Source organism: Perca flavescens, chromosome 7 (genome assembly GCF_004354835.1).
Source record: "Perca flavescens isolate YP-PL-M2 chromosome 7, PFLA_1.0, whole genome shotgun sequence".
Lineage (NCBI taxonomy): Eukaryota > Metazoa > Chordata > Actinopteri > Perciformes > Percidae > Perca > Perca flavescens.
Window position 1 is genome coordinate 11,821,278 of NC_041337.1, and position 15,967 is coordinate 11,837,244.

The 15,967-nt window shown below is 40.2% G+C and overlaps 1 protein-coding gene across 4 annotated transcripts; it reads right to left on the reverse strand.

Annotated features, from left to right (window-relative positions):
• Positions 1 to 405: 405 nt before the first annotated feature.
• Positions 406 to 14,919, reverse strand: ppp1r12b (protein phosphatase 1, regulatory subunit 12B). 4 transcript variants are annotated; one of them, XM_028582049.1, is made up of 7 exons: positions 14,285 to 14,915; positions 9,201 to 9,217; positions 8,949 to 9,078; positions 7,293 to 7,397; positions 7,093 to 7,143; positions 6,828 to 6,878; positions 406 to 2,849 (listed from the first exon to the last, which is right to left on the reverse strand). In XM_028582049.1, the coding sequence occupies exons 1-7, from the start codon at positions 14,384 to 14,386 to the stop codon at positions 2,763 to 2,765; spliced, it is 543 nt and encodes a 180-aa protein (XP_028437850.1). In that variant the 5' UTR covers positions 14,387 to 14,915; the 3' UTR covers positions 406 to 2,762. The 4 variants fall into 4 exon arrangements, with proteins under 4 accessions (XP_028437850.1, XP_028437849.1, XP_028437852.1 ...); XM_028582048.1 differs by lacking the exon at positions 406 to 2,849 and adding an exon at positions 3,988 to 4,239 and having other exon boundaries at positions 14,285 to 14,919; XM_028582051.1 differs by lacking the exon at positions 406 to 2,849 and adding an exon at positions 5,956 to 6,022 and having other exon boundaries at positions 14,285 to 14,916.
• Between the last annotated feature and the right edge of the window lie 1,048 nt (positions 14,920 to 15,967).

Consider the following 15,967-nt stretch of genomic DNA (forward strand, 5'->3'; position numbering starts at 1 on the left):
TTCTCTTCTCCGTCATCTTTTGAAGCGTCGGAGGACAGTCAGGTTGTGTCCTCTAGCTGTGTTTCTTCGTGTCTAGTGTCGTGGTGCGCGTGTTCATGTCAGTACTTGTGCCTACTGTGGATCGCATGCTTTAGCCCTTGACTGGACACAAACGTTGCTCACAAACTCCTCTTGACCCTTATGTGGAAAAACATTGGGGATCCTTATAAAGTTATCAAGGGAACCAAATAACTTATTACAAATTTATCATATGTGTTACCAGTTCTGTAAAAAACAAATAGGAAATAAAGGCCTTTTAATTACCATGACTTGTTTGTCTTTAATATGCAAAGCGTTCAGCTCAGCTGCTTCCTAATAATCTCTCTGCCTCTGATGCATAATATAATAATGTCACACAGAGAAGCATTTCCATTCCTTTACAGTTTATTAAGCAAAGTGAGTAAACCAATGTGCGTATATTAAGCTATCAACACATTACAGACATTTTCAATACATAGTTCAACTGCATAGTTCAATAAAGGTACAGCGTGTGTAGAAATAGCTGTATCTTATTTGTAGTTTTGAGTACACGAGTACCGGATGTGACCAAATATAACACTGGACTCCAAAACCATTGTATTGTTAGAGGAATACATCAGACCCTGGGGATTTTGGTCAACTCATCCATTAAAGTGAACAGAAGACAGATACCAAAACCATTTTTTTGTCTCCAGCACACCATTCATCACTTGTAGCAACTCTACAGCTTAAGAATATTAAATGCAAGCGGAGTCTGGCAGTATCATACATTAAATATGATAAGATGACATTTATCTACCTTCACTCTTTTCAGAATATATGAGGTGATGGCACCCCATAAGCCACATTAAAAACCACTACAAGGCAGCAGCCTCTTTCTAGTTCTATTTGTATTTCTCATGTTAAGTAGACCATCTAGTTAACATTCAAAAAAAAGTCACACACTTTGTGGAACCCAAATATTGAAGAACATTTTAGTATAATGCAATGCAATGGAGTAACATCAGTAAATTCGGCCTCCATAACCAGATGACCAGGATTTATTGCCAGGTTGTAGTATGTGATTGCACTAGATGTAGCCAGGTAGGTGTACTTTATAAACTGGCAACTCAGTGTAGTTAGGCAACAATTAATTTAACATAATTTATCGTGAAAAAAATATCAACACACACAACAACGTTTAAAATATATGTAATCTACACAACATATAATGAAAAGTGCAAGCAACAGTTCCTCCAAAGTTGGATTTTGGAGATTTATTTATTATTATTAATCACACAATATTGTGGAGGCTAAAATGTCAGCTGTGATTTACGGCGCATCTACCAAGATTTTGGCATTTGCGTTTTTTCATCACCTAACAGAAGGATGGCCAAGAAGTCAACCAAAACAATTGGTGTGTTTTCTTTGAATGAAAATGGAGTAAACAAAGCATGAAGATTAGAACTAAGAAAGTGCATAAATAAATAAATATATCTCTATTACAGAACATAGGACACTTTCTTTTACACACACTCAGACTGTCTCCTCTGTGTAGCCATTCTGCTGTTTTGAAGCTGAGCCATTGAATAAAAAATTCTCTGTAAAAAAATGAAGAATGGCGACTAAAACCACACAAAGAACTGATGAACAGAATCTGGAAAACACTGAATTATGTTATCATGGAAAGTGAAACCAGTCTGAAGATAATACAGTGCTGTGATGCCCAAATACTCAAAGTGCATTATATCCATTATTCAGAACTAGCATACAGCCCCCTTCAAATACCAAATACAGTGGGGACATTATCATACGCTAGGTTAACAAAAATGGAATTTTTGAAATGATAGAGATTTCACTGTCACAAAAAATATATCTAACCAGTTGGAAATAGAAACTGATCTCAAACACAAACCTAAACAATGTGTCTTAATAAGCCTAAATGTCTTTATACTAGAGTAAAAATGTTCACAATTATTTGTTTTATATATGATCTTGTATAAAACAAATCATCAAAAGCATTTTCTCCTTCATTGCAATACATTCTTGGTCTGGAGCAAACATCTACTTGCCATTAGAAGAACTGCATCTGACAGCACTTCTGAGATGGCTTCAATGGTTGTTGCTACTCAGATGCCTTGGTGGATTTATATTAATATCTAGTTTTTGCTTCTGGAACCAGAGCACCTGTTTGTCGCTTGGCTGGGCCTTATTTTACCCGTGTGGTCATATATTCTCATTGAAATGACAACGTTTTTTTAAAATACAGTATATCTCCATGCCAAAATGGCCTTTGGGGCCCTTCACTTCTCTCTTTTTTCACAATCAAGACAACATTATTATACTTTTCTGCGGTGCGTGACGTAGCAAACAAACGTGATGTCTCCATATGATGTGTGGTTATATTATTAGAAACAGTACCTTCATGCAAACCTCTGGATTTGTTCAAACTGGGCTTTTTAAGGTTATCAAACAGTACAGCTGGTCCCTATTTTATTAATGTACATCACTGGATATTACAAAATTATGATTACTAATCACGTAGAAACAATTTTTGTAACTCTATCATCACACAGTGAAATTTGAGTGAAACTTCTTAACACTTCTCTTTGGATCGTCACAAGTCCCAACAGGAATTTATTTGTGCAAAGCAGCCATCACCTAACTCAGAGGAGTCACAACTTGGGACATTGTGGATATTTAAACTACCATAATAACAGGGTTGGAGCATCCACAGACACAGAACAGGAGCTTCAGACATCTTTTCATTTGGACAGTTTGCTGATGACTCTGATGAGAGCCCCATTCTCATCCTTAAGCCTTTGGTTGTCTGACTTGAGCTCTGTTAAGCTCTGGAACAGCAGAAGGAAATAAATGGTATTAGAAAATGATATCATTATCATATGAATATATGTTAAATGGTTTGTGGATACTGTGAAGTTTGTCATTTAAAGCTTCAGGTGCACGATGACATTGGACTCCAGTGTTACCATCTTCTGCATTCACCATTAACAACAAGTGGACTGAAAGTTGTCCTTCAGTAAAGTTTGAGGCCAAACAATAAAGACATGCTTTGCGGTACTTAATCATGCAAGTGAGGAGTGACTTTGACAATATGTTCGGCATGTGAAAAGTAAAAGAGAACAAAGTCAAAGAGAGAGAAACGAAGAGAGGGTCCATTTCCCAAATCTAGGTCATGTATCTCATAAGGGAGCAATGACTAAAAATAACCACCTTCTTTGCCAAAGTATTTCCCCTCTATTAGAGACAAAAAATAACCCTCTGCTCTCAAGCTGTGACATATTACCGGACACTGGTGAATGGGCAAAAGCCCATGGCATCGACATGTTCATGACGTGTGGCAAATCACGGTTGGAGCCCCTTTTCTGTTTTAATTGCTCGGTTTTTCATAATACTGAATAATAATCAAAATTCCAGTATATAAATCCCTTCATCGTGGCAATGTCCTGCTCTAAATGTATTTAAAGCAATAGTTCAACATTTTTGGGAAATACAGACCAAACCCCATGTCTTACCCAGTGGCACAGGACTCATTTTGAAGAGTGAGGATCTCACACCTTTCATTTCCTATGGAAGATTGGCTACAATGGCTGTTTCCTTGGCAAACTAATTTTGCATTGATTACACAGCACATTACACAGGAGCCCCATATATTAGACTGTTGCACGATCAATAACTGCTATAAACGTGTTTATTCTTCATGGTGCAGACCTCTGCTGTCAATCTTTAATTTAGGTGATAATGAAAGAAGAACAAATGCAGTGTGCGTGTCATGTGAAGCCCCATGCAACATGGATGTAGCAAAATATACACTTCAAAGGAAGCTTATGAGAAATGTTTTGGGGGGGAGGGGTTGGCAGGGTTGACCTCTGACGGCCATAAAGGAGATTGGGTTAAAAGGAGTGAGGCGGAAGATGCATTGCAGTGTGGGGGTTGGGGGAGTGAGCATCGGGAGGGTGCAGGACCTGCCTGAAAGGAACACAGCAGAGGACGAGGGGGGCTGTAGAGGCACCAGAAGAAGAGGGGAGAGTAGAAGTTATGTGGCTGAGGAAGGGAGAGGAGGGGGAGAAAGGATGACAGATGGTGTCAGAGGTCCTCTGTCTCCGGCATGGAGGCCGTCTCAGAGAGGCGGGTGAGGACGCGCAGCATGGCTCTGTTCTCAGCCAGGAGACACTCGTTCACCCTCCGCAAGGTCTGGACCTGAGCCAGAGCAGGGAAAGCCTGCACAGAGGAGGACAGCAGAGAAAGCATGCAGGGAGGGCAGGGCATATGCAAAGAGAAAGACTCATATAGAGACTGTACACATATCCACTCATACAGGCATGTGGCCACACACCTACACAGACAGGGGGGAAAGAACAACAGATCTGAAGGGACTCATCATCAAAACTTATATGAACATGTATTCACACAACAGGGAGATTTGAAGAAGAAATAGCAAAAGCTGCGACAAGCAAAGGAAATTATGCAGCCAGTTGTCTTTGGGTGCGTGCTCATCAAACCTGTGCTGTATGTGGAGAGCGGTGAGGTGCTAAAGTGGTATATGCTTTGCAAAGGAGAGGGAATAGAAATTCTTTTTTTTTTTAACTGACATAATCTAAAATTCTGCTATTTCACACTTTGTGCAACAGCCTAGTCAGTTACAAGTCAAAAGGAAAAGGAAAAGAAATGATTCATTGCCCTTTCTTCTTGGCCTGCCTTTTTGAGGTAAACCTCAGTGTGGTTCGACAGAAACATCTGTGGTTTGCCGCGATTCTTGAGGGCAAACCACGTAACACACACACACACACACACACACACACACACACACACACACACACACACACACACACACACACAGGGTACTGGTAGTGATTCAGGCAACCCAAACACAAGTGTGTAGAAGTGAATATGGCCAAGGATGAGGTTTAAGGAGGACATCCAGCTGCTTTTTAAAACACCAAAATACATTTATTAAAGCAATTTGAAGCTTGCCTGTGTTTGGGACTGAACAGTTCATGCATATAATGTTCTTTTATTAGAATAAAACGGCGCAATTTCTGGAGAGGCGCCCTTGGCAAGAGAGAAGAAAAAGGACAGAGTGAGGCGAGAATGCGTAATGACCAATATCCTCTATTACACTCTCTTAATATTGAGCTCTTTGATATTAAATTAGATCTGACTAAACTCTCAAATCCTGCAGATAATTTAACGCACTTTCTATTAATTATGTTTCAGAGGTTGTCGAGAACAATTCAGCTTTTCTGTATTAAATGTAAGACCCCACAAAGTAATTGGACACTGATATTTCATGAGGGAAAACAAGGACACACAGTGCTGTAGATGTGAAGCACCTGATCCCAGGCCCAGTCAACTGCCAGCAGGTTCAGACCTAAGGAGGTAGTCCCAATCCAACCTGCGCCCCTCTACTGGAGATGAAGCTGTGCTTATGTGAGCCAAGGAGTGTAATATCTTTTGCAGCGTTGACGCTTCTGTCACATGGAGAGTGTCACAACTGCAGTTTTTTGAATAGCTACAAACAAAACAGCAGCAGCAGTTGTAACACTCGCACACAGTGGTGTGAGAGTTAAAAATACAGCAGTTGTTCGAGGCCAACATTGGCATTTTTGCATCTGAGGTCTTAAGTGTTGCTGCTATCTCCCCTTTCCAGTAGGTGGCACAGGTTGGCACTAATCTGACACTGACAGCAATCTGTAGCCTGCTAAACGTGAACAAGTGACTTTGTGAGTGAGTGACAAGTCAGCTCCCTGGCGTGCTTTGCATCTAAAGAAAAAGAAAAAGATTGTGTGCCTGTGCCCCTGTAGTATTTACAGTCTAATGTACTGATGTACATGTATGTCCACACGTGTAAACATGCCCGAATCTCTGACAGAATAGAATCGTGTGAGGTGACAGGCAGGTGTCAGTGACTCCTCTGCGTCATAGCAACCACTCACCATCCCCTCTCCCCTGAGACAACCTGCTCTCAGGGCTGGTACCCACAGCGGAACCGCAGTGGGGCGTCCTGCTGAGGGAACCACGACAACACGGGGGTCAAACATCTACTGCTGACATACCACACTGCTGTATGTGTCCTATTTATAATGTCCTCGTCACTGTCTGCATAGCCTCACTTTGCCAGACCTTCCTCCACTGTCTGCATATTATACTTTCTCAGACCGGAGCTGTTATTTTATCTCTCTTGAGAAATATAACAATGTTGCTGTAATTCGCCATATCAATCAAATTATAATCTCGTGTCATTTGTTACTGCTTGCACAAACTACAATACACACATACTGTGCAGACCACGTCTACTTAGACTCGAAATCTCTCTGTTGCTCTGCCCTGTATTTCTAAATGAAGCAGAATACACACAGTGCAGTGCAGGAATGTCTCACAAAAGCAGGTCTTTTGCTCTTGGACGGGGTTTGGTATTCAGCTGGAACTAGGTCACAATGTTCACCCCAACAGCGGGATGAGTGGAGCAGGGGAGCAGCACAGACTCCTCCTTAGCCTGGCAGGAAGTGGCCCAGCAGAACACTGTGGGTAATGAGCCTGAAGCATTAACCTTCCTTCCCCTTGCCTTCAAACCCACCTGGCTAACAACAACCCTGGAGTGTGCTATATGTGTGTGTTTTGCTCTGTAGAAACACCTTAAGCGTGCTTGATTTAGCATGAGGGGCTTGGCTGGAGGTGTGTACCTTCAAGTACTGTTAGTGTTATGATAGTGTTGGGGGGAAAACATATAAATGAAACTCAACTTGGAGACAAAATTTGCTATTTAAACCCAGAGTGAGTATGCACAGTTTATTTTTGCATGCACTGACCTTTAACTCATCTTCCATGTTTGACACTCTTTTCTCAAGAGCTTGTTTTTCCTGTAAATAAAGAAGAAACAACTGAAATAAATATACTCCTATGGTCCCTCAGGAAAAAAAAGAGTGAAAAGCCATTTGACTATGATTTGAAGTAAACAGGAAAATTAGAGGGGAAATGGCCAAGAAAGGATATGGACATTCATCCATCTTGATAGTGCAGAAGAGCATGATCGTATAAAATACCAAAATGCCAAAAGGTTGCCAAGACACTTACCCTTTTCTCTGATTCAAGTACTGTAGATCTCTCCGATATTCTGTCGTGCCTCTGGAAAGTTAGAATGGGGCTGTTATTGTGAAGTACTGGGAGAATTATATGTAAGTTTGAGCATGATTTCATTAAATAATCAGCCACGACCTTCCTTCCGTACACCCGTGGTATTAGAAAAGACGACTGAAGTTACAGTTTTCCTGTACCTGAGTGACTTTATCCAGCTGGGAACGTATCTTGACCAGTTCCTGTTTGCTGTCCTGCAACCTGGACTTGAGCTTCTCATTCTCATGCAAAGCTTCTGCATACATCTAAACATGAACAAAATGAGGATAAATGATTACCAGCTTTATTCCAGAAATTCTGGTCTTTTAATGCATCAATTCCTTTTTTTAAATTATTAAATAACACATTAGTCAGTCTAACAAGGACATGTTAACAAGTAAACAAATGGAACCACAATGTTTTCCATATTAAATAAACAAAAACAACATTTTGTAATAATAAGTAATGAATAAGGTGTTTAAAATATATGAATGAACGTAAAATCTGAAATAATTAAAAAAGAAGCCCCTTGTGTAATTTCAGGTTCTTGTTTCCATAATATAATTTTTTTTAGAAATTGTTTTTATTTCATTATATAATTCCTTTACTTCAAATTATTTTTATGTGGTAATTTTATTATTCCCAATGACACTTTTTTTAAGCCAGCTGCCTCTTTTAGCAAGCAACCTCAACAACTGCTATCCGATTTACCCAGCTAGCCGCTGCTAGCTAGCTTAGAGCAATAGCTAAGCAAGTTCTAAGTATTTTTTGTTGATCCTAACTTGGGGCTAACATCTGTAAAGCACTGTTTTGATTTCTACCATGGCCAAGATTTATATTCTACCAAGATTGATGTATGAAAACCAACCAATGAGAACATCTGTGCACTTAGGCTACAGTGAAAACTGCTCAACAGTATAGCTATCTAGCTAGCCAGTTAACTTGCTAGGCTGAATTGCGATCACTCTGCATCAAAATGAAGACCCAGTGTTAGCAGTGTTAGCTAGCTCATGCTGTCTAGAGTGTCCCCAAGAAAGACTGCCTGTCTTTACGCTCTTCAGAGTTGTGTCTTTCTCTGAGGAACTTCTTCAGAATCAAAACGCTGCAGAAGTGAACTTCTGCCGTTAGCATTGTTTTTCCAAACTAACTAGTTAGCCAGCTAGCCGCAGCCTTGTTAAGCTAAATTAGTTCATTTAAATATCTACTCCATTTATTCATGATTTCACAATTAAATGGCTATTTATTTATTTAATATTGAACACTTTTGGTGCCAAACAAATATAATAATGAAGAAATAAATGCAATGTCAAAATCTTGAACATTATCCAAAACCGCTTTGGAAGAGCGTCTGGCAAAGCGATCTATCCAAAACCTGATATTCTCCCTTCCTTAAGTTATTTCTATGAGCATCCATTTTTATCAATAACAGACCAATGTCTAAATATGATATACAATAACTGAATATGACTGGAACTATAAGAATGTACTATCAATAAAATGAACGTATAATGTTAACATGTTTCATATGTTACCCTAGCCTATATATAGCTAGGTGACATTATTGTGTTTCTATGTCAGTTTATTAAAATATAAATAGCCATTTTGTAATGTCAACATTTAAAAATAGCCTACCTATGAATTTTTATTTAAAGATTTTTAAGACAAGATATATTTAATTACTTTTTTCAATTAAATCTCCATCTGCTTTTCCTTATTGGAAGGGTAGATAAATCTGCCTGGAGATCCAACAGCTTTTGGCACCACATGAATCATTCAGGAGAGACTGTGCTTGTTTAAACTGAGGTACAAGTTACTACCTTCTTATAGTCTTTGGTAGTGGAGTCTTGATCCTGTCTGTTCAGAGCAGCCAGCCTTGTCTCTCTCCGAGTGTAAGAGCTGGTGCGGCCCAATGGTTTGTCTGTCACACTCTCCCCACTGGAGTCATATCTAAAAGTAACACATTCAGTTCACACTGCCACTTTATTTAGGCCATTTATTTTGGATTTTTCTCAGAAAATACAGTTCTATATTACATGAAGTAAAAAACTAAAACAATGATAAATCCTCACCTTGACAATCTTTCATGCTGAAAAACAAAGAACAAACCGTGTTAGTTGGATCACTACAGCACCTCAGCATGGGAACAACACATTGTAAAAAAAAATGTTCCGTTGTGGTTAGATCCAGATTTATTTGTTTGATAAGACCAAACAGAGGCTTGGCAGTGAAATATTTTCCATTCTGAGACAACAGAGAACAAAAACAAAACTTCTAAGTGAATTATTACAACGTGTTCAGAGACCCAAAGTCCCAGGGGGAAGAAATGCATGCAGAAGTGAGATATAATTCACCCAAACACAGCACCGACAGGGTTCGTACAGGTCAAACCTCCCTGGTGAGCCCAGTTAATCTTTTAGAACAGGCGGCTGCCACGCAAATGCCTGCAGCATAAAGATGACATCATGACATCAGAAGCTAAGTATCTCCTGTGTGATGGGTGGACGTCTGACCTAAGACAACAGACTGATAGCAGGCTGTCCTGGCAGGGTTTTGCTAACACTAGTCCAGTCCACATGGCTGCCAAGTTGCCTGATGAGATCACATACTGAATTTCTTTCCACTTCACCAAGGAGTCTGGATATTGTGCTGCATTCGGAGGATTTGTATGTTTTCTCAAGCTCAATTTCACTCAGAACTCACATTACGTCAAAGATGCGCCTATAATTAGTTAGCACAAAAGTGTTTTGTAGTTTATGTGTCTGTTGCACATAACTTTCCAATATCACAATTTGTATCCATCCAGACTTTCAGCCAGACCTGTTTCTGCACCGACCCAAACGGAACAAATAGATAACTCATCAGCTTACAAACATTACACATGAGAGGATGATGACTGGATGTGTTTACTATCAGTCAGCGACTGGAAAAGAGAGACAGAGAGGGAGAGAGCGGAGGCCCTAATATAAGTCCAGACTGATCCATGATGTCTTTACAATATCCAAAGCAGTTTTGTAAACTTTACTCTTAAATCAAATTCAAAGGAGTTTCTTTCTCGTCAGGGAAAAAGGGCTTTAAACACCTCTGTTTAGAAATTAACTGCAATAAACATCTTGTGTGGGGGGTCCAGGCTGTTTGAGATAAGAAGCAGATGTAGACTGCAATAAAAGCATACGCTTAAGAGGACAATTCATGTCAAAAGGAACATTCTGCTCTCACATTTGCAGAGTTGGGGGATATTTCACGCAGTGTCAAAGGAGCTATTCCTCAGCAAGTGTTTACATAACTGAGCCAGCGCTGCCTATCCTTATGTGGTCATGTGCTTAAGCAGAGTTATCCAGGAGAAAAACAGACCTCCGTGACCTTAGATGAAAAAGGGCCAAGGATGGAGCCATGAAGAGCTCTCATTCACTCCGATCTCTTCGTGCAATGCTTAGGAGATTTCTCATTCAGATTTGGTGAACATTCATTAATCAACCGGGAAGATAAGCCCCCTGGTTTTATGAATAAATCATCATGAAGTCTGCTTTTCGGGACATGATCTGTTATACAGACCTTCGCCAATCTCTTTAAAAAGTATGAGTTCCTGTACGCAAACCTATTTCACACTAAAGGATTAGCAAATTGGTGAAATGAGATTTTTAAAAACCTAATTCCAGTGAAGTCTTAAGTGAGCCAAGTTGGGTTTACAGGGCCAGATTCTAAGTAAAAGAGGGCATATTTACAGGAATAATACATACTCTTACATGTAGCTGCATCATGAAACTTTTTTGTCAAAACTGAGCCAGACAATCATACTTTGAAATTCTACTTCTGATAGCAGCTGCACCGATGTGATTCCCTTGTTAGGAGAAACAGAGGGAGTCAGAAGTGGCACATGTAGGCCTAGCTCAGCAAACTATGTGAGGCAGAGCAGATGTAGCAGAGACAATCAACTGGGGGGAGAAAAACAACAGACTGATGGCCTCCAAACGGGTGTTCTGTAAACACAACTGCCTTGTGTGTTATGGTTTTCCATGACCAACAGATGCAGGCTTCCTGCGCAAGCTCACTGAGTAGGCTACATTTACATGCACACTAAATATTCCACTATTATTCTGAATATGGCAATATTCAGAATTTGATTCAGGTCATGTAAACAGAATATTCAGGTTGGATATTCCGAATCAGGCCTTTTCCTGAATTTAGCATTCTTTGGACATGTAGGCCTATACGGTGCATCCGGAATATGTGTCTCAATCATGGATGTATTAGGTCTCAATCGGGTTTTTTACCGCAGTTTGCAACAGTTTACACCCTGTTTATGGCTTACGGTCAGCTCTGTGTGTTGCTGTCACTACCCAATGTGAGTTGAGTGCAGATGTGAGTTGCGCATGCTCAGATTTAAACGGTTTACGGCATAACGCCAAGGGATCCGGATCCGGCAAACGTTTTAGCTATCTATGATTGTTTGATTGCTAACGTTAGCTCAAAACGCCATTCAAGTGACAGCCTTTGTTGTGTTTGATTGCTAACTTGTAGCCAGCAGTGAACAAACTTCGTTATGTATGTCCATTTTTATTGTATTGACATTACAAAAGTCTCTCGTTAGCAGGTTCTTGTAGGCTACTTCAGCCTCTAATCTAGAACTGACATCAGGGATCATGCCGTGAAAATGTGATGCCTTACTCTAAATAATAAATTACTGCTATGTCATCTCATTATTCTGTGGCTAACAGCAAAACAAATCTGCTGGAATACCTGTGTGGGGCTGTCGCAAAGTGACGCATGCGCAACTCACATCTGCAGTCGACTCACATCGGATAGTGACATTGCTATGGTTGTTGTACACAAAACCAAGCAGACAACAGTTTAAGTGAGTCTGGCTGCGGTAGAGATGCATGCTCAAAAGAAAAGAAACACAGTTACTTTTAAACATTAATGAAAGACTTGGATATCGGCAAAAGCCGGAATAGGCCTATTATGTGCATGGAAACGTAGAGAGTGAAACAGTAGGCTAGCATATAAACAATAATGGGAGCAGCAGTTTGCAAGAATCAGTGAAATCATCATCAGGAGACTCTTCACTCTCACCTCTTCCCCTCATTCTGTCACAGCATCACTCCTTCAGAGCTGACTGGATTTTGCAGTAGGAAAATCTGAGCAACACACACACACACACACTCTCTCTCTCTCTCTCTCTCTCTCTCTCTCTCTCTCTCTCTCTCTCTCTCTCTTTCTCTCTTTCTTCACCCCCACCACTGGAACTGACACTGCACACACAACCATAAAAGACGTTTCTCCCATATTCACTCACCTTTTTTTCCTTCTCTATTAACTCTTTACAATACCTCTGAGCCTGTCTGACCAGAGCATCTTCCTCTTTTTCTTTTTCAAGATCACTGACACAAAATGCCTCACATCCAGTGGTGGAAGAAGTACTCAGTTCCTTTACCTAAGTATAAATGCTCAAATACAAGTACAAGTCCTGTACTGTATGTAGAAAGGGTCACAAGATAAATGTGGGTGGTTGTGCCTTTTCTCTAATGCCTTTTATAAAATATTGGAAGATTTTACCTCTTTAGTCCTCGGAACAGTTATTTATATTAAACCATTTAAGAAGTTGAAATATTGGAACTGCCAACAACTCATGGCCATCTGAACTGTTTTTTTGTAGAATGGGGGTTTGGAACAACTGGTAATCATGTGCTATAGTTCATATCCTTATTGGATGTTTTCTTTAATGTAAAAGTTAATGTGAAAAGAAACTATAACTATAGCTGTCAAATAAATGTAGTAGAGTAAAAAGTACAATATTTCCCCCAGAGCAAATCTAATTAAATGTAAATATTTAAGTTTGTAACTAATTTGTTCACAGTGCTTGAGTGAATGTACTTCTTCCCTGTTTATACTTCTTCCTGCCCCTCACAGCTTGAAATCAGCACACATTGTATTTTACTAAATAGGACCCAATTCTCATGAAAAACACTGGGCAAGTGCTAAAAATACTGCGTCAATCTGATTCCATCCCAGCCCCGCATTGCATTTTCTTTCCCATGAAAACTCAAACCAATTCTGATTGAGCTGACATTATGGAAAATGAATGGCTGAGTTTCACCATGGATACAGCACAGAGACTGAAAAATGACAGCATTCACTGGTAGCATTCACTGCTAGCAACTGTGCTGTAACGAGAGTGTCTGTAGTGTCACATAACATTAGATGAGCAAATGTGTGCATCTCTAAAGAGACAGAATCACGTCGCTTCACATTTCTGCATTTCTACCTGTCTCTTTAAATGTGGCTGTCACGCAGAGTACAGCTCAGCCCGCTGCACTGACATAAACACAGCAGTCAAACAACGCCCATGAGAATAAGCTACTTAGCCATGAGAAAAAAAACAGGAAATTACAGAAGGAATGTTTCAATCCAAAGGTCTTTTCCAGAAAATGTGGTCGGACTCTGAGAGCAAATACTCGCGTCTCTTTCACAGGGCATCAAATATGCTGCGATGCTGAGTGGTTCACAAGTTATTTCATCATTGAATAAACTCATTTGGTGAATCAGGAGTGGCAGATTATTCATGCAAATGAACATAATCCTGTAGAAATTAAGAAATAACTCCTATCCTATTAATGAAATGATGAAGTAGTTGCTTTTTTAACTGAACCAATCACAACGGCACATGTCCAACAAACACATACATACTTTAAAAGAACTGCAACTAACAATTATTTCCATTTACCTTATATCTCCATTGTTTACTTTTTACTGTTATATTAGTTCTTGTGTTTTGATGGTGTTTTTGAAATTTGATAGAATTCCTTGCAATATCCTTGTTCAGTCTATCTATCTATCTATCTATCTATCTATCTATCTATCTATCTATCTATCTATCTATCTTCTTTCTTTCTTTCTTTCTTTCTATCTACTCTACACAGAACGTGGGCTGTCATGTGTACTTTGTTTAAGTTTCTTCGACTTTGGATTAATATAATACAAAGTCACTTAATGGTGGGTAAATAAACAATAATATCAATACTTTTAACAGCTTCATTAAAGAAGTTACACATACAGAGATATGACATTTGACACATCCACCCTGCTACATTAGTGAAATGATAAAGTTTGAATTCCAAAAGGTGCATTTCTCTATAAGAAAGGTTTCTGGTCTTACTCTGTAGTTTTTGTCTGTGGGGGACGGAGAGGACGGTGGTGAATCTGTCACTGACTTCCTGGTGCGAGTCAGGTCCTTGGTGCGTGGGTAGTAGGTTGACATCTCCCCCCTCTTCTCTGGACTGGCAGGTCAACTTCTACTGTAACATTCACCGGGACCACCACCAGATAACAGCCTCACAGACGCACAGATTCCCTCAAGCAACAGTGACGCAGATGCCCATGACCGCGCTCCCGGGGAATCCTCAAAAACAGGTGTGCATGTATATTTGTGTATGTGTATGTGTGTGTGTGTGTGTGTGTGTGTGAGAGGGAGAGCTGAATTTGTAGGGATTTCAGGTGGTCACGCCTTCTTCAAAGCTCAGTGAAGCAATAATTTGATAAAAATGCAAAGAACAACGAAACAAATTAACCTCTGCTGATCACAAAAACATGAAATTACTCTTTAACTTGTAAAGCAAACAAATTATCCTCCCATGTTTCCGCTCTGTCAACACCGAGGTCTTTGATGAAATGTGAAAAAGTCCAAAAGGAAGCAGCCAAGAGAGAAAAGTTTGTTCCCTTTGCTGCCTCTTCTTATGTTTCCCAAAGTTATACACACACACTCTCTCTCTCTCCATTTCCCTCCCTCCCTTGCTTTCTCTCTCTCCTTCTCCTTTCACTGCTTGGTCGCCCTCCCAGTCCCCCCCCACACACACACACACACACACACAAACACTACCACCACCACATCCCCCCTACTTCTCTCTTCGGCTTTGGCAATCTGCCAGAGGCTCTGCTATGACCGGACTCTGCACTCAGGGCTAAAATTGTCCACTGATGTGGAGGGATAAAGGGGAGGTGGAGCACAAAGCCAGAGTTCGAGGGGCGGGGGGGGGGGCTGCAGCCATTTGTGTGCTGCAAGGTCAACACACAGCATTACCTCAGGAGCCATCAACAACCGTGAAGTGTCAAGTAACTCTGTACTACACCCACAGTTGTGAGATGCTGTTAGTGTGAGTGTCACACAGTGTTAACACGGAGCACTTGTGGCCAAAATCTGTCTTTTATTGTATTTCTCATTTTAGCCCTGTGATATTACCATGACATTGGTGATTTTGTCCTACAGCTGTGATGATTTTTTTTTTTCATCCTGTGGCCTTATGAGGTTTGTAAAAATATCAAGACTGTTCCATCTTTCTTCAAAGTTACAATCTTATTAAAGGAATAGTTTTGGGGAATGGATTTTTTCGCTTCCTTGCCCAGAGTTAGATGGGGAGATGTATGCTTCTCTCATGTCTGTAAAATGCACTAGAAAAACTAGAAACATGGAAACAGCTAGTCAGGTGCAAACATTTTAACATTTCTTTACACTTTGGTTTTTGTATGAATTAAACAGACAATATATAACATGTTAATTAGTGAGCTTCACGGGTTCTGGAAGGCAGATTGTGTTACCTTTGGACAAAGCCAGGCTAGCTGTTTCCCCCTGTTTCCAGTCTTTATGCTAAGCTAAGCTAACCGGCAGCTGGCTGTAACTTCATATTTACCAAACAGACATGAGAGAATGGTATCAATCTTCTCATCTAACTCTCAGCAAGAAAGCTAATAAGCTTATTTCCCAAAATGTCAGACTGTTCCTTTAAACAACCTGGCCGCAACCCCCCCTTACTTTCTTCCCATAGTCTTCTGCACTAGCAGGCTC